Genomic DNA, 25,299 nt, shown 5'->3' with positions numbered 1-25,299 from the left:
CTGGATGCTACAGACTGACCTTGAGGCCCAGAGCTGCACCTGGGGTGTCCGAGGTTCTTCAAGATGATAAACCACCCATTTCCTCCTAACAAATCCCCGTTCTGTGTGAGCTGACACACACAGGTGCCTTCATGAAGCTGTGGCTCTTCCCCAGCCTCACCGACACTTTCAGTTTCCCCTGGTGAGCAACTAGCACATCTTAAGTGCCATTTTTAAGGGGCAGAAGTCTCTTTGTAGTGAGGATAAACCCATTCTCTAGTGCTTCCTCCAAACAGGAAAAGTAAAGCATTCTCATTTATGTTTATCCTAACTAACGCTTATAAAAGTTTATGATAGAGTCAGAGTAGATATTATTCTCACTTTAAAGATGAAGATACTGTGGCTCAGAGAAACAGTCTTACACTTGAGATGACACAGCTAGCAAGTGGCAGATCCAGGTCAGGAATCCAGGTCCTGTGACTTTGGGCTCTGTGTGTGTTTTAAGCTATACAGAAGTAGGCTGTCTCTCTAGGGTGGAGTTTCTGGCAGTGCTGACAGACTGTGGGGCCAACATCTCCTAGCCCCTCTCCAGCCACCTCAAGTGTCACGTCAGCCTTCTTCTATTTTAGGAAACTTGCCTCTGGTAAAGCACTTCTGGTCAATTCTACTGATTAACATGCTTCCGGTTTTTGTGTAAGCAGCAAACTGAGGAACAAGGACCTACTCTGTTAACCCCCCAAGTCCCCACTTGGCTGGAGCAAGCCATAGCAACTGTGATTTAACCCTGCCTCTTCTTACTTAAAGGGTCTCTCTGGTGTGCTATCCTTAAGTAACTAACCTTTCTGAATTTGTTTCCTAACTGATGAAATGGGAATAAAACTTGTGATATGTCTTAGCACTGATGAGAAGATTAAATGAAGTAATGGACGTGAAAATACTGCAGTTTTTAAACTACAAATTGATCTATCGAAGTAAGGGTCTACTGTTTACCTTAAATTACAAATTCTGCATAACCCTTTACAAAATTAATTCAATTTATGATTTATACTAAAATCAGGGCTGGCCAGAAAGGCCAGCTGCTTCACAAAATAACATTTTTGGATCCTTCTGCCACAGGGCTGAAATTTATCGGTGCAGCTTCTTTTGAGTTATGGCATTACAGTTTTCAAAACTATTAAGTTACAAATATCTTTGTGAAGAGGCCAAATCATACAGCCCACCAGTAATACCTCAAGAAAACTACACTTGACAGTGACAGTTCTAAGACAGAAAGGACCAGGGAGAATGGAAAGGTGGCTCAGAGACAAAATAATTTCTCAATCCCCAAACAGCCTTTTGAAATAAACCTGTCCAGAGTCCTTACCCATTTTTGGCAGTGATGTAGGACAAGATATTTTGATTGAAGAACTTCAGGATCAATGGGATGCAGTTGGCAAATACCAAATGTTGTGATACATATTCAAACTGAATTAAAAAATCAAAGCAGAAAGGAAGCTTATTTGGGGGAGAATAGAAGGTCTGTATGAAAAATAAAGAGGCAAGTACAATTCTGACAGCCATTCCTAAGAATATCCACTGTCCACTTGTGTTAACAGTCTTCCTGTCTGGGACGTGGGAAGAGCCATCTTCAGCCAGCCTAGCCTACATAGAAGGGAACAGTCTGCAGTGTGTGTATGTTGCAAGCGCCTGACCAAAAGCACAAAATGTACACAAGCCAGAAAGAAAATCCCACTCCAGATAAACAGAAAGAATAGCTGTGAGATTTGTTCCTAAGCTCTACAGGAAAAGGATGGCTCCCCAAGGGAGTTGCCTTCCATACCAAAGCTCTGGCTCACAGGGTTTCAACTGTGATGGATATGCCAGGAACAGGTGCAGCGCAGCAACTGTTGGCATCAGTCAGGATGGATACGGTGCGTGGTAATCAAATGAACCACTGGAGTGTGGGCTCCAGGGTGGGTCTGGTTCACTGGACTAGCCCCTATACTTAGAATATCAGTATTTTAATGAATCAACAAGAGTCCTTCAGTCAACAGATAATGCACTAAGAATAAGTCCAAGGTCTTTTTGATAGGTGAAACAATAGAACATAGCACTCCACTTTGCTCTCTTGAATTTGGATAGGGTTTGCTTCCAGGAAGACCTACTGGGGCAGTGTCATGCAGCTGTGTCATCTGGCTTTTGCCCATGATACACTGAAGAGCATCACACACAGTTTGTCTCCAGAATCTAAACTACTCTAAGTGTAGAAACTGGTTGAAAAAGCACAGAACTGCAGTGTTTTAATTCCTTTAGCTCTTACTGATTCCTGATCACCAAAAAATAGCCATGGCAGCACACTTAGCTGCCCTCTCCCAAGGTGTATGGCTAGAGGTGAGGAGTCAGCTTGTGTTGCCCAGTTCTCTCTTCTGCTCAAATATCTTCTCCCTGGCAGCTGACCCAGAGTATTTTGCAAAGCCTCAGGTGCAGGAGCCAATACAAACCTACTGTCAAGTGATGGGAAACATCTTTCAGTTTGAGACACGTCTGTAGCCTTGTCAGGACACACTGACATGTACTGGCAAGGCCCATCAAGCCACCCACCTGTCTGGCTGTTGATCCACATACTGCCCACCAAGAGAAGCAGACAGAAGCACACATAGGCAGATCTCTTTCTACTAGGAACACTATTTCTCACTCATCCCTCCCTACTCCTCCCAGCCCTGCTGCTGCTCTGCAAACACTGGTAGAGGTGTGCGTCCTCGGGGTACCCTAACACACTACAAGATGTCTCTGAATGCACTGAAGTGGATACATATCCAGGTTGTACAGATGCACCTGCCATGGACACAGACTCTGCAGGGCCTCCCTGCACGGAGCTCCTGCTGTTTTAGCAGCAAGCTCGGTTCTGACTTCTCAGGAGGAATGGGGCAGAGCCTCTGTGCAAGAGTGAGAAGCTCCACCTCCTCTCCATGTCTCACCGCAGAGAACACTCACTCACTGCCCTCATCTTCTCCTGTGTCTTGGCAACACCCACAGCACCAAGTCCAAACTCCGTGGCATGGCAAACATTGCTCTTATGGCAGGTTCTTAACCTCTTTTAGCCTCAGTGGAGTAAAGTAAGACCCACCTCGCAGGGTTGAGAGACTTTGATGAGATCCCAGATGAACCTCTCGGAGAGCTGGCCACAGTGTAATTACTCCCTAACCGTGCGCTGGCACAGGTTTCGCTTTCTACTCCCCACCACCCTCTCCAGCTTTGCGTTACCACCAGAGCTCCCCGTCTCCCTCTACCTCATGCAGATCTCCAGAAACGTTTGATTAGTTTCCAAAGGTACTTTGCCCTCTCCCCTCAGGAGTTTCACAAACCAGCTTTTCTGCTTTAAATGCTTCCTGCCATCATTCCCTGACAACTCCTGCACCCTGGCTAACAAGTTTTCTGTAGGACTCAGGTTAGGAGTCACAGCTTCTCCACCTCAGGCTGGATTAGGTGTTTCCAAGGCAGCCAATGCTTACCTGTAACACAGCACTTATCACTCCATAATTGCCTACTTTACATCTGTATCCTTTATAAAACTTCAAAGCCCTTACGAGCTAGAGGATGCCTTATATAGGAGTCTATCTCAAATGTTAGAACAGTGCTTCACATACAGAAAAGTATGCTCGACACTCCCCACCCCCTCTTTTGGTGGCATGCTTGAGTCCTGTCTTCCATTGCTTCAAAGCTGGCTGGGCATATTCCCAAGAAGCTAGGGATTCCTACCTACGACCCCTGGATAATGTTCAAAGGACACAGACATTTGCAACTTTCTAGGACAATTCCCCACCTTGTGCCCCAAGCTTGTGCAACACGTATCTGAATTCCGTAAGACAAAGAACGATGCTCTGCTGGACTCCAAGGCCCTTGTGTTCTTCCTTTGGACGGCAGGACCTGGAGGACACCTGAGGGGTGTGGAGAAGTGCTCTGAGCTGCTCACCTGGTAGATGTGGTTCAGTTTGAAGTGTTTGAGGAGCAGCAGGAGCAGGGCAGAGATGCTCTTTACAATGATCTCCTTGTGCCTGTTCACATCGATGCCCAGCTTCATGCTTTGGAGAACAGTGATGCTACAACAGGGAAAGGAAGAGTCAGTGCAGAGGGTGGCCTTAGAGAGAGGCCTACGGGGACACATACAATACACACCAGTAAGCCAGAACCTGAGACACCTGAGCTGTGCTAGGAAACCTCCAGAGTTCCCACTTGTGAGTCTGTCTGGAGAAAAAAGTTCCTCTGATACCTTTGTGTCTCTCTCGCCTTTGGCAAGCTTGTCTCTTAGCAATGTCCACCCACATACACATGCAGCCAGTGATGTGGCCCTCCAGACCCTCAGTTCTGGGCTCAAAAGAGCACAGAGAGAGCACTGCAGTGGAAAGGGGCTACTGGTGGCAGAGAGATCTCCTTGGAGACAATCCCTGTAAGTGTTAACAAGGTGAGGCAGGGATGAGAGAGACTCTGCAGACAAGAGAGTGAGTATTACCAGCTGCCCCCACTGAAGCACTTACGGCATCTCCTCAGGCAGGACGTCTGCCAGGATATTGATAGAGTCTGTCTTAGCCTTGGAGGTGGGGGCTGCAGCCAGTAGAATCTTAAGCAGAGCAATCTGGGAAGCAGAAAAAGAGGAAATCTACCCCATTCAACAAGGCTATCCTTCCACAACTCAACAGCTCTAAGAGAAGTGTTTGAAATCCTTGCTCCAAGTCCTTCACTCAATAACCAAAGCTCCCTACCTCCAGAAGGGCAAACTGGTGCCCAGTCCTGACAGGCCTGCCTGGGAGGCTAAAGAGCCTGAAGAGATGTGCTTACAGACTGTTCTGCATCAAGACTGCTCTTTCCAAAGAGGATGAGAGAAGGAGCAGAGAGAGTGGGGGCAATGCCTAGAGATTAGGTCGGAGGGAAAGGCAAGATCCACCCCTCCCCCACCCTCTTCCTTCCTCTCCCTCAGACCATCAGCATCCTCCCCTGGGAGACTGAGGCCAATTAGGACACCGGAAGCCACCTCGGAGGAACTAAGGCACTTACTCAGGAGAGGCCCCTGGTGCATCCTGCATGGAGCCTACCCCATTCCCTACCTCTCCCAAACAAGGACTTGGAGGTAGAGACAAGTCCTCCTTCCTCTGGGAGGAGCCCCAAGGGGAGATCAGAATTCTGAAGTGTCAGAGAACACCACCCGGTGGGTGAAGGCTCAGGAAGCAAACTCAAGTGACAGAGGGCTCAGCTTAAAAGGGCTCTCTGTCATCTCTCCCTCGCAGCTGAGAAGCTCTCACAGCCCGGACCTGGCTGTCTCCTTACCATGTACTGGGGGAGGCTATACAGCATGCCCTGGTAGAGGATTTCGCATGGTGTCTCTGGTACCACCTCTTCCCCCTGCAGCAAGAAAATACACGGTTTGCCCAGATCATTTTCCAGTTAACCAAAATCTATCTTTCCTTGGCTGTGGAGGATGGCAGGACAAGAGCTTCGTACCCGAGCTGCGTTCATGAGTCACTGCAGGACCTTGGGTCAGTTACTTTCCCTCTCCGAGACCTAATCTCCTCTTTCAAGGATCAGAGAGCTGGTCTGGATGACCTCAGAGCGCTCTTCCAGCCCTGAGAACCTATGATTTTAGTTGCCCCGTTATCTGGAATCCATCCAGAGTTCTTTCTATATCGCTTTCCAGGTCAGAGTCAGAACTCCCACTGAGGATTTGGTTCATACCACTGCTTTGCTGTACATAATGGGCTTAACTCAGGCCACAGATATGCCTGGGACACTGGAACTGACACCCCACACAGAGGCACTTCCTATGGCATCAATCTGAGGCCATCTGAAAGCTTGGGGAGGCTCTGAAGCCAGGGAGGAGAGGTGGATGACTGCACAGAAAGGGTTAATAAAGGCCTGCAGAAGCAGTGAGCAGGAAGAGTTTAGGAGGACGCTACTTTCTTTGCTTCTCCATTACCCTCTACGACAGCCCTGCTTTCGGACCAGCCCCTTACGCACAACTCTGTCCTTGTGGTGACCCCATTTAAGTCCTTTATCAGAGTGGGGAGACAGGGGCCTCTAGTGCTCAAGAGGCTACTCAGGCCACTGTCACCTTTGGCCAATGCAGTCCGTCTTCCCCCAGGTCACCCTGTGACATGACAAGGGTCACCGCCATGAGACCCTGAGGTAGGGAGGGATAGCCAGACCCCTTCTATCCCACACAACGCTGCTGCTGCTTAAATGTACACAAGTCTTAACATCCTGGCGACCCTGCATGTTTATATTCTGCTTTCTAAAAGGCCTATTTCATACATTCTCCCCTCTCTTCAAACCAACACCCTCAACCCACAGCCCCTCAACAGTTGCTGACCCTACTTCTCAGTTAACGGACAAAACAGAAGCAATCAGACAGGCACAGCCTCATCTTCTCAACACCAAATCTACCAGAGTCTCTACCTTCCCATGTGCCATGAAGGATGAACTGGGTACTCCTATCAAAGGCCATCTGCCACTGGTGCTCACATCCTTTTGTTTTGTTGAGTGCTTCGGTTCTGTAATTATCTTTCTCCTGGATCATCCCTCTTAGGACATAAACATACTCCAGTATCTCCTTTAATAACACTATAAAACATTCCCTTGACCCCACATTCTCCTTCAGCTACCACCCCATTTCTACCTTCCTTTTCATAACAAAATTTCTCTGTGGTTTGTCTATGTTGACTAAGCTGATCTCCTTTCTTTACATTCCTTTTCCAATACACTCCAACGAGGCTTCCAGTCCCACCACTTCCCTTGAAATTGCTCTTATCAAGGTCACCAGTCATTTCCACGTTGCCAAAGCCAATGGGTACCTCAAGTCTTATCAAGCTCCATTTGTCAGCAGCATTTGACACAGCTGATCACCTCCTCCTTCTTGAAAGGCTTTCTTTTCTTAGCTTCTATGGCATCATACTCTCCTGGATTTCCTACCCTCTCACTGGGTGTTTTTCTTACTCCTCTTTCCTGGCTCATTTCCTGGCCCATCCCATCCTCAACATACTGGTGTGCCCCAGAGCTTGGTGCTGGGTCCCATCCTCTTCTCTCTCTCCTTCCTCCTCAGGTTACCTCAGCAAGTTCCATGGCTTTTAACACTGTCCATGAGCAAACAGTTTCCAAATTTATTTCTCTTAGTCAGTCCTCTCTCCTAGAACTCTAGGCCCATATATCTAATTGCTTGGCTGCTCTACATGGGTAGACAGCTAAAACTTAATACAACCCAAATAGAACCGTTGATAAAACAGAACTCCTGGGAATTCCCTGGCAACCCAGAGGTTAGTACTCTTGTACTTTCACTGCTATGGGCCTGGGTTCAATCCTTGGTTGGGGAACCAAGATCCCAAAACCTGTGCAGTATTGAAAAAAAAAAAAGAAAAATAGGGGAAAACACATTTTTAAAAAGGAAACAGAACTCCTCATCTTGACAAACTGTATTACTCTTTATTTTTTTTGGATGCACTGAGGCAACATGCAGAACTTCCCCAACTGGGATCGAACCTGTGCCCTCTGCAGTGGAAGCATGGAGTCTTCACCACTGGACCACCAGAGAAGTCCAAACTGTACTTATTCTTGATTGCCCTTTATGTCTCTGTATCCACATCCAACAGAACTGCAACTCTTGTCAGCTATACCTCCAAAATACAACCCCAGTTCATCCCCTTCTATCTCCACAATTTTTTCTTGTTCAGTCATTAAGCTGCGTCAGACTCTTTGCAACCCCATGGACTGCAGCATGCACCACAATTACTACCTTGGTCTAAACACCATCATCTCTCATCTTGATCATTTTTAGTTTCCCAGCCTCCCTGCTTCAACTCTTTCCTCATCAACCCTTTACAAAGTAGCAACAGGTTTTTTAAAAAGATAAATCAGATCATGTCACTCCCATTTAAAATCTCCGAAGGCTTCCCTTCGTTAAGTCAATCAACTTCAAGCTCCCTATCTTTGCTTAAATGTCCTGTGTAAAGTGGCCCCAGACCACCTCTCTGACTCCGTCTCATACAACCCTCATTCCCGTGCTCCAGCCATAACAGTCTTCATTCACTACTTCTAACACTCAGCTTGCTCTCACCTTGTTAATAAGGCTGTTCTCTCTGCTTGGAATGCTTTTGGCCTTGACGTTCTTATGGCCAGCTCCTTCTTGTACCTTAGATCTTGGTTAGCTGTCACTTCTCAGAGGTCGACATACCCTGACTGCCCAAGCTAAAGTAGTCTACTACATGGTATGTGACTCTATTTCAATTTTCTTAACTGTATCTACCATTCTCTGAAAATCTTTGTTTCTTAATTACTATTGTTTTTCTCCAACTTTATTGTGAAAGTAGAGACTGTGCTTGCCTAGCGTGCAGTAAGAGTCCCACAGCAAGCATACAAGTTCTCTGACAGCACTGCAGAGACTTCCCCCTGTGCAGGCTTTCCCTGGACTCACCAAAGACATGGGGCACTTCTCCAGCTCCTCCTCATTCTTGATCTGAACATCTGCGATGGAGACGTACTTGTGCTGGGAACACAAGATGTCAACAAGGGGCTGAGGGCCTTGATCACATGTGTACCAGCCTCTTGCTTAACCTCCCCAATGACGAGGAAGTGCCCTATTTATGGGTCTGTCACCTCAAATAAACCATGTACTCTTTGAAGGCAGGAGTCTTACTCACCTCTGCATTATGAACATCAGCAAAGTTCTCTAATACAGTATTTTCATTTATCTCATATTTCCACATTGGCTAGGCAGCAAATACCTTAGCATCTACCTTCAACCAAAGTGCAAGGGGAAGAAAAGATGAAGCCCAGGCCTAGGGCCACTGCTCTGAGAGCTCTGCTGCAGATACCTGTATGTGTGTGCATGTGTGAACGGAGTGATGACGACAAGGTGAGGCTGGGCTCAAGCAGGGAATAGACTACTCTTACTCATCCTCACACACTCTCTGGATACAAAGCAGACTGCTACTTGATCCTGGGCCTGCGGAAGCTACTGAGCCTCTAAGGAGTGAGAAGTGAGAGGAAAGGAAGTGATAAGTGGGAAGAGGGAGAGGAGGGTGGGAGGAGGGAAAAGCAATGAGAGAAGAAGGGATAACTTTTTCATCCATCTAAATGTAGGACACTGGATAGGTAGGTAGAGACCTGACTTTTTAAAATCTGTTTGGCCAAAACCCTTGCAGAGGAAATACAGAATAACAGGTTTAGAACATGGCTAGTGGAAGAGCCCCACCCAGGACCCAGGACCCTACTGGGGGTCATTCAATTTGTATTGATGGGTCCCTATCTCTGAAGACTGACAGCCCAACCTACTTACCTGCTTGAGGGTCTTCACACTCTCGTGGATGGGCCTGGGTAATCCAACCAAAGTATCTGTATCCCTGTGAACACAAGATATATAAAGGTCAGAAGTACAGAGAACTACCGATACTCCTGGAGTCATGTGGACCAGGCCACTTTCACCATCTGGTCGCCTGGATCTTTCTCTGCAAGTTATCAGGTCCCTCATTGCTTCAGGACACAAAAAGAACAACGGTACAGAGAAGAGCCTCTGTAACTTAGGATTTCTGTATAGTCTAGTGGGGACTCACTTTGTCTGGGAGTAGGTTCCTATTTTAAAGGGCACGTTGCCCAACAACACTTTTGACAGCAAAACAGCAGGAAGAATAGCTTCTGAGGTTTTGCAGTGACCGGTGGGGATTCACAAGGGTAGGGAAATGGGGAAAGACTGGATCTGTTCCCACCATGTTGCTTCTTCACAGAATTCTCTAGGAAAAGAGCCTGTAGGGATCATCTCATAACACTCTGATGAGGAAACTGATTCCCATAGGGAAATGACTTGATCAACATCCTATATCCTATACCTGGCTGAGAACATAAAAGTTCTAGGAAACTGGAAGGAAAAAACTAGATGGCAAGAACCCAAAGCAGTCACTGGGAGCTGCCCAAGGCTCTGGGTTGTATCACCATGATTAGGCAACATCTCTCATTCCAAGCCACCCACTCCTCTGCCCCCCAAGAACCCCTCTATATAGCCAATTCTGACCATCCAGTCACTTACTGCCCCAGAGTGAATCCGATGAACTTGTTCCTACTCATCTCCAAGAAGTGCTCAATGTCCTTCTGTCTGAGAGGATGGTGGACAGACAAATCCCAGAGAAGGGAAGAATAGCAAACCTTGAGAGAGAGAACCTTACTGGGCTCCCACCCCTCCAGATGGAAAACTGGAACAGCAAGGGAAGCCAATAAAGGGAACTCCCCACCCAGGAGTTCCAACTCACAGCCCAGCTTACTGAGCCTTGAATACACAGACCACTCCACCCTCAGCCTCCAGTGACTGGAACCCCAAAGCCCAGGGTTCTGGTGTTATCAAGCCTACCTGACCTTTGGGGTCCAAGGTAGGCCCTTGGGAAAGGCCACACGCTCAGCAGAGAGGGGTGCCTGTGAGGGTGGAGGGGGTACTAGAGGGTCCTGCTCTAGCAGGTCTAACTCTCCATCCAAAGTGCGTTCTCCATCGCTGGCAGATTCCTCTTCCTCCTCTGTGGCTGGTTCTTCAGTCTTAAAGAGATCTCTTTCATTGTAGATGTCCAAGCTGTCCTGCTTAGTAAGGAGTTGCTGGGGGGCGAGGAGGGTGGGTAGAAGGAGAGAGGGAAGGTGTCCAGAAATCTCAGTCTGGGCATCCTTGTCTGAGACTACCCACTACCCCCAGGCTGCTGACTTCAGGGAACATGGAGTAAGAACCCACCCCTAGTGAGAACTTTTTCTTCCCATCTCAACCCTACTGTCCCCACCAGGCCCAATTCCAGGACAAGCAGCTCTCTCAAGCAACCACATCTATGGCTGGGAGACAGAGCACAGATAATCCCAAAGTCACACTTAGGTTTCAGAAAACACTGATGCTTTTTTTTGCCTGCACTTTCCTTCCTAATTATGCTCCACTTAGGTGAACATTCAATTAATTTGCCTTCTGTGAGCATACACCAGCTGGCTGACTGAGGAAGAGGAGAATGGGAGCTTGCTGCTAGGCAGAGGGAATCGAGTTTGGAATTTTAAATCTTGTCACAGAAAGACAAAAAAGACTGGGCAGAAATAGGCCAAAAAGTTAACAGTGACTGCTTCTGGTTGTTAAGATTGTGGGTGACTTTTTTTTCTCTCCCTTTCCACACTTTTATATTTGTTCTAAATTTTCTATAATGAGTAAGCATTATTTTGTCAAACAAAAAATAAAGGTTAAAAAAATATCACACTGCAGATAATGTAGACTAGATTACTGAGTGTGACTGTCCGGACCCGTCACCTGTAGTTGGTGACGTCAGTTATATCAGGCAGGCGAGTTCTTGGGAGTATAGTCAGGTCTCAGCGCAAGTTGTACCTGTGACCTTTCTAGGGACGCAGACTATCTAGACCCCTAACCAGTCATCTTTAAATGTAAGCCTCTCGTTTCACGGCCAGAGAAGAGCACGGCGGGCTCAGAGTAAAACTTCTTACTGAGAAGAAAATGACAAAGTGCCTCTACCAGGTACCTATGGCCAAGATTTTACCCCAACTGTTGTTTGGCACACTAGGGAACTCCAGGCACTGAGGTCTAGGTCAATGATCCTTAGTAAGACGTGGATCTATGAAGTGATATCACAGTATGACATCTTGACAGCCAGGACCCCATCAGGGCTTGGGGACAGAAGCCAAAGTATAGTCTCCAAGATTTCAGGTTGGTCACAGGGCTGGTCAGGGGTAGGACAGCAGAGTCATTTGCTGTTCTTTCCTAACATATCCAGAGCTGCTTAGAATCTCGATTTTTGGCCAGCTGGTGTCACAACACCACTGTCTGCTTTAGTCCATACCCTTCGAGAACCATGGCGGCCTCGCAGTTTGGAGGGTGGAGGTGCCAGCTGAGACTCCCCCAGGTCGAGGGTGTAGGAGGGCGGGGAGGCAGCCCGCATGCTCTTCACCACCTGGATACTGTCCTCCGCCAGTGGAGGAAGGCCCAGTTCCGCCCGCTTCTGTACTTTGAGAGCCTGCAGATGCTCAAATCCACCGAGGGTAAACTGAGATTTGAACAGGAAAGGGGCAGAAAAGAGAGGAAGAAGTCAGAAGGCAAGGTCAGGGAAGTGTGGATGGAGAGAATAGTCACAACCTCCAGTCCCCGAGACCCCCTCCTTAATTAGGAAGTAATACAACAGAAGGCAAAAAGAATGTGGTAACTGGGCCCAGTCTCAGAGGTGGCCACTATCCCTTAGAGCTGAGGGGTCAGGATAAAGTACTATTTACTGACCCAGGGCTGGATCCCCAGAAATTAGGAAAGGGACTACTGAAGGCCTCCACTGGGGGATAAAAACAGGAAAATGTACCCTCTTTCAAGGAATACATTTAGATACTATACACCCCTAAAGTCACTCAAGGCCTGCCCTAGGGGGTAGGTTGTTCAGCCAGTTCTGTGGGGAGGGAGCCAAAGAGGAAGAATCGGGTTGAATAATTAGTAACAAAACTGCAACCATACACTTACAAGGACTTTGTTTTATGAAAGCAAATCCTCTATCTGAACAGAGAGCAGGCAATAAACCCTCTATTTTACAGCTAGAGAAACCGAGACACAGAGCATCGCCCAAGGTTCCTCAGTATCAACAGAGGTCAGATCTCCCACCTCTCAGCCAGTGTCCTTTCCACGAAACATTAGCTCTATCAGGAAGAGGTGCAATAACACCCTACCTCAAAAAGTGGCATCTCCCATCAGTCCAAAAGAAAAAGGTGACCTGCCCCGAAACAGAACCTCTGATTTCTCCAGGACAGCCCTATTGCCTGTCCACTGGCTAACAGCTGCCCTGTTATTCTGCTTAGCTCCAGCCTCCTGGAATCAGACCAGAAAAAACTGTGGTGGCAGAAGGCACTGCCTATCTGATGAGACGGGAGAGGGAGAGAATCAGCCACTCACCATGACTACTTTCCAGAGCAGAAGCAGGACCTTCTTTATGGGGAAGTGGGGAGCCAGGCCACTGCAGAACTTGGTGACCATAGAGAAAAGCAGAAGGGCAAAAGGCTCCTGATTGTGCGTGGAGAAGCCTGGGAGGTATGGAGAGAGGCAAGCGAGAAAATGAAGATGAAGCCGCTGAAACCCAGTTCCTGTAACTCTGCTTCTGGACACACTGAGGAAGGCACTCACCTCCTTGCAAAGAATTTGAGGACTTGGTTCTTAGAAGGAGGCTTAGAGAGCCTCTTTGGGGAACCCCCCCACCCCACCCCCCGCAGCCACACCAAGGGCAGGATAAGAGAGGTCATGGAGGTAAAATGTCTGGGGGTGGATGTCAAACTAGAAGTTAACAGTAATAAAGATGCTTTCTGGCTGAGGAACTCAAACATTTTGTAGGTCACAATTCACTTTCCCACATCAACAAATGTATTTTTAAAAATCTCAAAGGCCTTCATATCTCATCCCTGACTGAGGGCAACACCAACTTATATTTTCAAGGTAAGGCACCTCATTTTTTCATGTGGGATTTGTGATGGAAGGGGAGAGGGATGACTTCCCACTTATAGGAATAAAGAAAACCAAAATACAGAGAAGATATATGAGTGGGCCTAGCTCCACTCAGAGAGGGGCATTCATGCCAGGCCGTCATGCCTGCCACATAGAATCTCTGTCCTCAAAGAGGGGATGTTAATTCTTAAAAGAAGACGACGACAAAAGAAAACTTGTCTGTCCCTCTTGAGCAGATGCTATGCTTCCCGTCCGCCCTAGGCTCCTTGCATGCCACTTCTTACTCAATTCGGTGCGGAAGGTCTCCCGGGCTGTCCTCCACCCACAGGAGTCTGTCTCTCGCTCCAGGCGGATATTTTCCACCATTAGGTACAGGACATTCAGCAGCACCCTGAGGTTACAGAAGGGTCACAAGAGGTTCCCATGGCAGTTACCAATCTGTTGTCTGAGACCTCAGGCGTGGTTTCTGTGGGGGCCCAGTCCAGCAGAATTAGGAACGTCTAGCAGTCTGGGAGCATCTGAAATCTGGGCAAAGGTTACTCATTGCTAATGACCCCTGTTCCAATCCCGTGGGCAGCCCTACTCACCTGAGTTCTGTGCTGTCAGCAATGGAGATGGCTGGCTTCCGAAGAGCACTACTACAGGCCTGGCTGTTGCTGCCACAGGGACGAGGGAGAAAACAGGAACTCATTAGGCCTCTTTACTCCCTGTATTCCACTCTTACCACATGCACAAACATGAGTACCTGCCATTCCCTGTCCATGTAGCTAAAGAAATTGGTTTAAGGTAGAGGAGCCCATAGAATTCTTCCTGCTATCTCAGCAAATCCTTATCTACAGTGAAGACAAGAAAGGGTAGGGTCTATGATATTCACTTGTCTTAAAATCCCCACCGTGTCTAGCACTGTGCTATACACAAAACAATGCTTGGTGAATAATAAACAGAATTAACACCATCTAAAACATCTGAGTGATAGGGTGAGACAATATGAAGTCTTAGTGGCTCAGTCATGTCTGACTCTGCGACCCAATGGACTGTAGACCACCAGACTCCTCTGTCCATGAGATTTCCCAGGCAAGAATACTGGAGTGGGTTGCCATTTCTTTTTCAGGGGATCTTCCTTACCCAAGGATCTAACCTGGGTCTCCTGCATTGTAGGTGGATTTTTTTTTTTTAACTGTCTGAGCCACCAGGGAGTCAACATGAGGGGGTCACTAGAGCGGGAGCAGTAGATAAGGCCACCTTTGAAGCTATAACCATGGGGGAAAGAACTGGGCACAGCCATGGGAACTGGTCCCATCCCTCTATGTCATGTTCTCAGGGAGAACAGTTTTCTTCATGGATTCCAGAGGGAGGCTGAGCTGAGGTGTCTGAATGAAAAAGCAACACAGGACAGGCCCCTGAAGCCCAGCGCTGAAGCTGTACATGGGGTAGAAGCTGCTGCTGAGCCCAACCTCAGGGAGGAGGACAGACTATCAGAGCGCAGGGCTGGTGGAGGGGAACTATCAGTGGGCTCTGGACTGAAATGTGAAAAAAGGCTCTACAGTGAGGGAACCAGCTGAGGACATGGGGCAACCTTCAAGGAAAGGGGTGGCCAGCCCTCCCCGAAGGCTTCTCACTCGATTTCCATGTGGAGTAGCTCCAGGAAGGCTGAGAAGGTCCCCATCTGATAGAGCAGGAAGCAGTTGTACCTGGACCAGTGGAGCACATCGACCTCTGAGTCACATTCCCCAAAAGTGCCTAAAGGACCAGACAGGGCCACAGAGGTTGAGGGGGAGGGGGTTATCCTGGTTCTTTCCACCTTGCCCCATGATCTTAAGACTATCTTCTATCACTCTACCCAACAACTAGGTGGACAAAGGTAGGGCAGGAGCTGCCCAGAACTTCCCAGAATGAGGCAGGTGAGAGAAGCAGTCTGCAGGGTGAGGTCCAATGTGCTCATAGGTGGGCAGTCTTAAGTGAGTTCCATGAGAAGGAAGTCCAGAGACAAGGATTCAAGTGCAAGTAGTTTATTTGGGAGTTGATCCCAGGAATTATCAGTAGAGAAGTGGGGAAGTGACATAGGGAAGAGAAGGCAGCCAAGAACTCAATTCCAAGTGAGGAGAAGCTCTGGAGAACAGTATAAAACAAACAACTTGGAATTATCCCACCCAAGAGGGCTGAGGCAGTTCACCCACTAACTCCTGGCAGGTGCTGAGGAATGCACTGTATAAGGGGAGTACATGAGTCCCCCAGTACTTCTGTGGGCTGCACAGAAAGCCCTCAAGCAAAAAGATGAAGGGACTGGCAGCTGGAACTTGGCCAAGGCACCAGACCCAAGAGACAGGGCTGGGCACTGCCTTGTTTGCTACAGTTTTTCCTTCCCCAGATACCTTTCTTTCCTCTCCATTTATGATTTTTTTTAGTTTTTTTTTTTTTAAGCTTCTAACTAATTGGTTCTGCCAGCAGCCCTGTTATTTATGATCTCAGGGCTTTCTTTTACTACTTCAGCTAAGCTATTTCATTTCTCTTTCCAGCACCTGGCTCACAGGTGCCTTCTGGGACGCTTTCATCAGTTAATCTCACCGAGCTCTGGTCATCTCAGTGACAAATCACTCACAGCATCCTCTCCTGTTGTGCTGGCTTGGACCATGTAAACGCCAGTGAGAAACAATGTAAATTGGTGGCATCCCCCCTTGCATCCCCTGTCAGAGCCAGGCCAAACCTGGAGAAAGAAAGCTCAGCTAGTGGTGGTACACTGTCAGCTCTGGTCACAGTGACCCTCTCTATAAACAATTACAGCCCAGGTTAAGGAAAAAAAGAACCCTGTAAGAAATCCTGGCACTCCTGGAAAGATAAAGGTTGATTCCGAGGGATCCAGAGCAGGATCTACCACTATCTCCCCTTCACGTAAGTACAAGGCTACTCCTAGTACACGACACGATTGTCCTTGAAAGGCAGGGACCTGGCTTTCCCAGCATGACTTGCGTCATCCTAGCCCTGATAACACCATCTCTCTCCCCAGTCTCCACCCCTCTCAAGTTGGCAAAGGTGGCTGCTCACCTTGGGCCAGGTAGAGAACAGCTCGGGCCACCTTCAGTCTCCGTTCCCTACTGACCACCTCCAGCCGGTCTAGGAGTCCCATCACATAGGCCTTCTGGGCATCTTCCTCCAACTCCAGCCACTCCTCACCCTGCACTGGGGACAGGAGGACATAGAGATGCAGTGTCAGCTGTTGCCTCCCCTTCTTGGAAAGGCTTCTGAGAATGTATGCACCTCTGATGCCAGCCCCCACCAACAAATTCTTCTCTTCAAAAGCTTTACTGAGCTGACAAAGAATAAGGAATGGGAAAAGTAAGCAACCAAATGTTCTTGCCTGAACCCACTCTATAGCCTCGTCTTCCTCCACACCCCCTCTATCTTTCTGTCTTTCCTCAGGGACTTCCCTCTGTCTCCCTACATATCCAATTCCTATACATCGTTACAAGTTCAGTACAAAATCACCTCTTTTCCACTAATGCTCCAGCCAGAAGCTTTGCCCATGATACTTTTTACTTCTCTAATGACACTACTCATTTTCCTCTTGGCCTCAGCTAGTTTCATGACGTACACATTTCCCCTCGGCTATCTAACTATAATTTCTTTGAAGATACTGTAAATTTACCTCTACCCTTGCCTCCTGCATCTCTGGCACAAACTGTATACTCACCACACATGTGCTGAGCTGAACACTGAATTGACACTGACCAAGTAAGGAAATGGAGGTCTGAGTCGGTCACAGTGTGGGCACTGAAATTGTTACTCCTGATGGTATCGGGAGTGAGGCAGAGTGGAGATGGGTTGAACACTAAGGTCAAAGGCCAGGCTGGGCACAGGGTTACTAGTCTGAGTGGGTCACAGTGTGGGCACATGAAATTATTACTCCTGATGGTATCGGGAGTGAGGCAGAGTGGAGATGGGTTGAACAGTAAGGTCAAAGGCCAGGCCGGGCACAGGGTTACTAGGTAACAGGACAGCAGTCCAGCAACATCTCCTCACTCCTTTGACATCAGGAAAGGCCCCAGATCAGGCTTCTCTTACTTCCACTCTGTGACTTCTCTACTTGATACAGAAAACCCATATGCAAGAAGGAATAGAGAAATTACGTGGCTGTGAAGAGGAGGAAGGATCATACTTTATTTTAGGCTTTTTCTAGATCAGCCTGGGATATCACAGAAAAAGCAGATCTCAATGAATAAGGATCTGGGATCACCTTGGGTCTTGAAATCCTCTTCAAAGCACCTCCTGTTAGTGGTAAATTCTGGGTTTTCGGTGTAGCTGTACAATTCTGTGGCAGGAAAGAGAGGACAGAATCATAAACATTTAGCAGATCTTCACAGAAGGGGCCTGGGATGGAGACAGTGGCATGAAAGAGCTAAAGCTTCCAACACGTTCCTGTGTCCAATTCAATCCAGAGCCAACTTCCTCCTTTTCGGAGGTTAAAAATAGCCACTTGTGTCCCTGGGTGATTAAAGCATCAAACCTGTCCTCCTCCTGCCAGCTGGCTGCTACGGCAGAGAAGGCAGCCTTCGACATTTGTTGAGGGCCAGGAGGAGGGCTGGGACAGAGAAGGTTTAATGTCATCATTCCTGTTTCTTAGGGCTGCATCCTTTTCTGCTTGTCAAGCTAGACTGGAACTATCTTGTCTCTAGGGAAAAAGCGGACAATACAACTCCTGAAATTTAGATGCCAGATCCTTGTGCCATTCAAGGAGCCAGGGTGAGGGCTGGAGAGGATGTAAATATTAGAGGGCTCTTTGGGGTTGGAGCCAGTTCATTCTCTCCCTGTGGAGCTTCCTCGAAAGGTATAGAAGTTTACATTCCCGCCCACGGCCACCTGGGCAGAAACAGCATCAAACCATGTACAAGCAGCTTTGATTGTCAAAGGGCCGCCTGTGCCCAGGAAAATCTAGTGAAAATCTTTGCTGGCAATAGCCTCTCAATACAAAATACAGAGAGCTTTTGAGAAAAAAAAACACTCTTTCACACCTATACATGCTCACATCAGAATACTTCATCAGTACTCTTGTCTTACAGGGGATGAAGAAGTAGTCAGTAGGTCAAGAGATGCTTCCTCAAAACTGTTCCCTAAGATCCTGGCTGGAAATTTAACTAGGTCACAGATAATTCACAAAGCAAGAGACATTCACTTATGTTCCAGCCGGCTGTCTTACTGGTCAAGAAATACCTTGTCTGGGAGCCAGGGCTTTTGCATTCTGAGTTCCAGAGTCCTAGAGTGACCAGAAGCAAATCTCAGCTCTGATTGTGAAATTCTTCAGTCATTAGTGAGTAGTGTAGATTTATATTTTTTAAGAGTAGGGCACAAACCAACTCAAAAAAGGGAGAAAGGCTCTTAGGTGCTGACCTTTGCTTTTGTCTTATTTTTAAATTTTAGATCATGAACTTTGATACTCTACAGGTAAATATAGAATGCATAAAAGACACTGTGTTTATCTCTTCAGATTAAACAAGTGTTAAAACTTGTCATATCTGTTTCAGACATCTAAAGCCCCTTCTTCCTCCCTGGTCTTATTTCCCTCTCTAGAGATAACCACTATGATGAAACTGGTGTGTATGCTTCACATGCCTATTTTTATACTTTTAGTATATGTGTACATGCCTGTCAACCACACATGATATTATTCTTTTTTTAAAGCTTTTATCCAAATGGTATCATATTGTATGAATTATTTTTACTTAGGAGTGTTTTTATTTTTCCTTAGGAGCATTTTTTATTAAGTTTTTCAAGATTTTACATGAAAAGCAGTGTGATGAACAGATCCATTCATTTAACTGACACGGTTCTCAATCAAGTGTGCAAGCAGACATCTAGAAACATCTTTAGACTTGTGTGTTTAAGCAGTTTTTTCCCCCTTGTTTCTAGTTGTTTACTCTCATAACAATGCTTTAAGTTAGAGGATAATTACTTTATAATATTGTGATGGTTTTTGCCATATATCAACATGAATCAGCATTAGGTATTTAAGCAGTTTTCTGGATGCATGTATAAATTATTTTGTCACTGTTTCTTCTACCCCTCAACATATTTCTAATATTTATTGACACTGAAGCATACTAATACAGATCAATTATTTTAATGACTATACAGTAGCTAATATATTGATATACTACAGTTTACCTAGTCCCCTAAGTTTTTTTCAGTTGTTCCCAATGATGACAATAAACATCTTTTAAGTGTTTTCTTGGGCTTAAGAGTTTCTTTTAAAGTGTACCAGAGTTGTTGGGTCATAATATGTATGAATTCAACTTTGCTAGATATGACCAAAACTGCTTTCCAATTTTATACTCTGTTCCTGCATGCCAAGCAATGTATAAAATGTATAAAAAGTACTCACTTCTCTGCACCCTCACCATCCCCAGACTTTTAAATTTTGCATCTGATTTTTTTTTTTTTTTTGCCGTGCCAAGTCTTAGCTGTGGCATGTGGGATCTAATTCCCTGACCAGGGAGTAAACCTGTATCCCCTGCATTGGGAACTCAGAGTCTTAGTCACTGGACCAGCAGGGAATCACCAGGGAAGTCCCTGATGATTGCTGAATAATACCTCATCATTTTGCTTCTCCCTATTGCCTAATAATTAATTGAATATCTTTTCATATATTTATTGACCATATGGTTTTCTATTCTGTGAATTCCTATTCATATTCTTTGACCATTTATCTATTGTCTCTATTGGATTTCTCTCTCTGTGTATTCATATTCTGGATTCTAATCCTTTGATGTTGGTTATTAAACTTAGCTCTATTTCTGTCACTCATCACAAAATTTGTTCCCTATTCTTATTCACAAGAACTTTTTGTAAGTGTCTCTTTTCTCTGAAAAAGCATGTCTTAAAGTGTCACTTCCATGTGACAGAATATTTAACATTCACACCATTTCTACCCAAAGCTTGTTTATTAATCACTGGCATGTATAGCACATGTAACATGGAGGCCCTTACTGCAGGGAGATCATGTTTAGCTTAAGCTAAAAATCCAGGCAGAAAGAAGCAGCCCAGCATTGAAAGAAGAATGTGATCACTTAACTCCAGCTCAGAAACATTGAAACAGAACTCCACTGTGATGGATACAGGTGATATGTCCAGCCTTGCTCAGCTGGCCAGTTGTCTATAGAGATTTTCTTTAGACATTGCTGAGACCTTAGTAAGAGGCAGGTATTAGAGGAAGGGGGCAAGATGGAGGTAGAAAAGGACAAAGAGATGGAATGGGAAAGAAATGGAGAGGGTGGCAGAAAGAAGGGGGCACACAAAGATGGGGTGAACACAGGAAGACAAAGAAAGGAGCAATGTGGAGACAGTGGAGAGAAAACAGATTTGAAAGTGCACCCAAACAAAATAAAGAAGGGTGAGCGAAAAAGAGTGATAGAATGAAGAATGCAGGATACCATACACAGCCAAGAAGCATTCACAGGAAGAAATGTGAAAGCAAACAAAGAGAGATTTACCACTGGAGGCTGGAGAGAAATGGGAATGTGGAGAACAGACTTTGTTCCATAGTCACTTGCTGAGAACAGACAAGCTGCCAAGGGACGTCACAGGCATCTTTGCTCTCCTCCTGGCCACCCCTCCACTCTACAGAGACCCATCTACCTCCTACCTGACAACTCTGCTGCGTGCCCATCTGCGTCTCCATACTCAAATTCCAGGGTGGGGCAGTCCACAGAGCCCTGTAATGGAGAAATCTTTGCGGTAACTTGGGAAAAGGGTTGACCAAAAGGAGCTTATACCCTCATTTCATCTTCTTCCTCTCTTGGAGGTCAAGGTTAGATCAAGAAGACAACTAGAAGAGTTCCATCTGGGCCTTTCAGCCAGGAAATACCACCCCCCCACCTCAAGCCAAAGCTAGAAGCTCAGTGCAGGGTTGGGCTGAAGATTCCTATACAGAATCAGAAACTCTGGGCAAAGGCCCAGGATCATGAACAAATATGAAAGCTACAATCTGTGCCGTATCTGATCTACATAAACAGAACTGAAGAACATCTAGCTGATCTCTAGAAAGACAAGACAGATGAAAACCAAAGAGGTAAACTGGATTCTGACTTCAGCTCTCTGTCATTAACCCACTGTATGATTTTGAGATCATTCTATGGATCACAGTTCCTCATCTATAAAAAGAGGTACTTCAGCTCCAATATTCTGCGGTTTTAGGATTCTCAAATAAGGTAGCATTTCTACTTCAAACTGTATTAAAGGATAGATTGCCTATGACGTATGTATAAATCTATAATCCCATTTAAAAAGTATTTTTAATATAATCCTCCCTCCTAATCTCAGTAAACATTTCAGGGTATTGCCTACCAATATATTAACAAACATGAATTTTTAAAATGTTGAATTTCACCTCTTGTCACATACTCTGTTATACATTATGTGATCTTGAACAAGTTACTTAAGCTCTTTGTGCCTCAGTGCGGTATAAAAGATATCCTTGATCTTTGCCCCCTCATCCTACTCCCTGGTACAGAGCTCCTAAAACCTTTGGAATTTTCTGAGTGATGGGAGTGCCTATTATTCATCCCTGTCAACCATACTTGAGTTTATACTAACAAGGTGACTCGCAGTGAGAGTTTCAAAAAAGGGGCTCCAAAGAGGGGAAAAGACTGGAGACTGAGTTTCATCAAGTGGCCAATGGCTTAACTAACCAGGGCTAGGTAACCAAACTCCATATAAAAACCCTGAAACAATGTGGTTTGGGCACACCAGTGTGCTAGGAGGGTAATGCACCAGAGAGGGCATGGAAATTCTGTACCACTCCACCACACCTTGTCCTATGCCTCTCTTCATTACATTGTTCCTGAGTTGTACCCTTTATAATACAATTGGAGGCATAAACACAGCACTTTTCTGAGTTCTGTGAGCTGCTTTAGCAACCCGAGAGGGACAGTCACGGTGACACCTGAATTTGTAGTTGGCCAAGCAGAAGTGCAGGTAGTTTGGGGATCCCACTGTGGCTAGCATCTGACCCTTAACTTGTGGGCTCTATGCCAACTACAGGTACTGTCAGAACTGAATTGGTATCAGGCAATTGTTGGAAAATGACATTCCGTTTTCTCATCTGTAAAACAAGGATAATTCATAGTGTCATTGTAAGAACTAAAATGAATTAATACAGGAAAAGCATTTAGCACACCAGCCAGCACTTGGTAGCACTATATAGATGGTTACTCTACTTAGAATTTTACTTATTCTGCTTACAATTTTAATATTATAAAGGCATTTTTCTCATATTATTATAATTTTCCCTTTAAACAGCAAAGTGAAGAGTTCCCTGATAGCCTAGTGGTTAGGATTCAGCACTTTCATTGTCATCATCCAGGTTCAATTCCTGGTCAGGTCTGAACTGAGATCCTGCAAGCCACATGGCATGGCTAAAAATAAAAAAGAATTAAAAATAAATAATATGCAGTTAAGTGCACAAATGTCTACTGGCTTACTTAATCAATTCTCTATTGTTGAACATTTGTTTTTATTTTTTCTTTACATGTGGCTGTAATACATGTATACATTTTTTCATATTTATGATCTTCTCTAAGGATAGATTCTTATAAAGGGAATTAATGCATCACACCGTCTTACTATTTATATGGTTCTTTGTACATGTCAAGTTGTTTTCCAAAACCGATTTGTCAACTTATACTTCCAACAAGGCGATTTGTGTTTAAATCTGCTATAGCAAAGAGTTCCAAACTTCTGTATTATAGAGACCAATAAGAAAAAAAATGGTAGACAGTGGGGAATGACATAAGATTTTGATGTTTTATTTTGCTAAGCAGAAACTTTAAAAAATCTCTTAAAATACACATACGTATTTTTTAAAAAACTGTTTAATACCCCCCAAATGGAAAGGTCAAAATATCAGCATGAGTCATTAAAAGCAGTGTTTTTCAAGCTTTTTTGACTGTAAGTCAAAGCATAAGTAAATTTTACATCATGTCTCAACACACACAAAACTGGAACAAAAGATTAACAAAATATTTACCACTACTATATGTGATACATTACTATTTCCTATTTATTTCCTAAAAAAAAAAATTGGTCTCAACTCACAGGTTATTCCCTACAGTTTGGAAAAAACATCATTTTAAATTACACACATCTTTAAATTTAATGTATTGAATTACATTTTATGGAAAACTTACTTCAGTGTCTTGAATTTTCCTCATTTTGCTACAAATCAGTTAAACTTTGTCAAGGTCTTTGGGACCCAATTAAACCAAGGAATCTGGTTGTAAAAGGCCTGAAGTGAATCCTTTGGTTAGGTTAAGAATCTTTTTATGAAGCAAACAATCATTCTCTAGCTTCCTTTTAAGGTTAGGATATCTATACACTAAGCCACTGGGACAGGGTAGGTCAACAGTGCGCCTATAAACACAGTGATGTACGAGGCTCTCTTGTGCCAACAGTAATTCTCTTCAGGTAATTCTTAAAGCTCTAGAGAGGAAAGAAAATCATCTCCCCCAAAACTGTCTTCCACAGATATGCGAAAGGAGGGAAGGAAGGAGAAGCAGATGGTCATCTTTCTGAGAGTCAAGCAGAGTGTGGTACCCAGGTTTTGTAGCGACAGGGGATATACTGACAGGTAAGTGCGGCTCTCCTGCTACAGCGAGAGGTGAAGGAAAGCTCATATTTCCAGCCAGCCTTTGGGCAGGCAATGAGCTAGGAGGGAGAGGATCACTACAGTTATTGACCGCCACATGAAAAGTGCATCTGCAGACAATCAGGAGGTAAACGGCAGTGCAGGTGGAAAGCTGAGGCTCTGGAAACGGAACTCCCCGGCAAAAGTACCACCAGAGCCTTTTCCAGAAGGAAGACTTGATCAGTAGGGAAGGGCCTCCTGGTTCAAGAGGAGTTTTAATTCACCATAGAACACATCATTCTGAAATTGTTTTTCACTCCCACATTGTCTCTCTACCTCCACAAGAAATGTTAGCTCCAAAGGGCAAAGACTTTGTCTTGTATACTGCTGTACCCCTAGCACCTAAAATGGTGTTGAGCATATAGAGAGGAGGACTCAATAATTGTTGAATAAAAGACTCACTTCCCCATGCCTCACCTCACCTCCAAAAAGCCATCTGAACAAGAACAACGTCTCTGTAGCGGAAGGAGGCACAGGGTGCCCTAAAGACCAGATTCATACTGAGGCAGGGAGGGAGACGACACGATGCATAAAACCTTGATCTAGTATGGCAGGATGGCTGAGCTCTGCCTCTGAAAGGTGGTGTCACTTCAGGCCAGTCTTTCTACCAATTCCACTTCCCTCTCCTAAAAAATGGATGCTTGTCAGTATCGAAATAGAAAGCATTTGTGAAATCCCGTTGGAACTGAAATATAATTCAAATGGTAAACCGTGGACTGGGATGCCTAAGACCTGGCTTCTAGTACCAGTTCTGTCCCTTGATGATGAAAACAGCACTAAGGGCTACTATGTGCTAACCCACTACATGCACTGCGCCTGCACTAATTAAACATTTCACATCAATTTATCTCATTTTGACTTTATCACAACCTTCAGAGGTAGGTAGTATTAACCTCATTTTACAGACGAGGAAACTGGAGCTCAGAGGTTGGCAAATTGACAGAAGTCAAATGGAGAGTAGATGGCAGGGCTGGGATTCAAAACCTCAAAAACCTGGTCTGACTGACCCCAAAGCCTGGTACTCCTGGCCACTGTGCCGGATGCATGGTCTTGGGCAAGCTACTACTGTCTCCCACTTCTGTAAAAGCAGGGCTGAAACCAGGTGATCTCTACAGACCCTTTCACGTCTGACATCTTGCGGTCTGTTCTGATTCCCGGCTCAGATCCAGTTCTACTCTTGGCTACTTGATGGAAA

At 45.5% G+C, this 25,299-nt stretch overlaps 1 protein-coding gene across 3 annotated transcripts in view; it reads right to left on the bottom strand.

Moving 5' to 3' along the window:
- STRIP2 (striatin interacting protein 2) overlaps positions 1–25,299 on the bottom strand; it is a 46,018-nt gene that overhangs the window by 19,792 nt on the left and 927 nt on the right. The window contains exons 2-17 of one of the 3 annotated variants that reach the window (XM_060415118.1): positions 21,066–21,135; positions 17,664–17,738; positions 16,475–16,609; positions 15,052–15,172; positions 14,020–14,088; positions 13,717–13,823; positions 12,890–13,017; positions 11,802–12,005; positions 10,340–10,575; positions 10,022–10,087; positions 9,278–9,341; positions 8,414–8,485; positions 5,281–5,355; positions 4,494–4,591; positions 3,782–4,058; positions 1,343–1,443 (exon numbers count right to left, since the gene is read on the bottom strand). In XM_060415118.1, coding sequence (XP_060271101.1) covers positions 1,343–1,443; positions 3,782–4,058; positions 4,494–4,591; positions 5,281–5,355; positions 8,414–8,485; positions 9,278–9,341; positions 10,022–10,087; positions 10,340–10,575; positions 11,802–12,005; positions 12,890–13,017; positions 13,717–13,823; positions 14,020–14,088; positions 15,052–15,172; positions 16,475–16,609; positions 17,664–17,738; positions 21,066–21,135 — 1,898 coding nt within the window. Of the gene's footprint in view, positions 1–1,342; positions 1,444–3,781; positions 4,059–4,493; positions 4,592–5,280; positions 5,356–8,413; positions 8,486–9,277; positions 9,342–10,021; positions 10,088–10,339; positions 10,576–11,801; positions 12,006–12,889; positions 13,018–13,716; positions 13,829–14,019; positions 14,089–15,051; positions 15,173–16,474; positions 16,610–17,663; positions 17,739–21,065; positions 21,136–25,299 lie in introns of all 3 variants that reach the window. The other 2 variants (XM_012177459.4, XM_060415119.1) reach the window with 2 other exon arrangements.

Source organism: Ovis aries, chromosome 4, assembly GCF_016772045.2.
Source record: "Ovis aries strain OAR_USU_Benz2616 breed Rambouillet chromosome 4, ARS-UI_Ramb_v3.0, whole genome shotgun sequence".
In the NCBI taxonomy this organism is placed as follows: Eukaryota; Metazoa; Chordata; class Mammalia; order Artiodactyla; family Bovidae; genus Ovis; species Ovis aries.
This window is presented reverse-complemented; position numbering and strand designations above follow the sequence as displayed.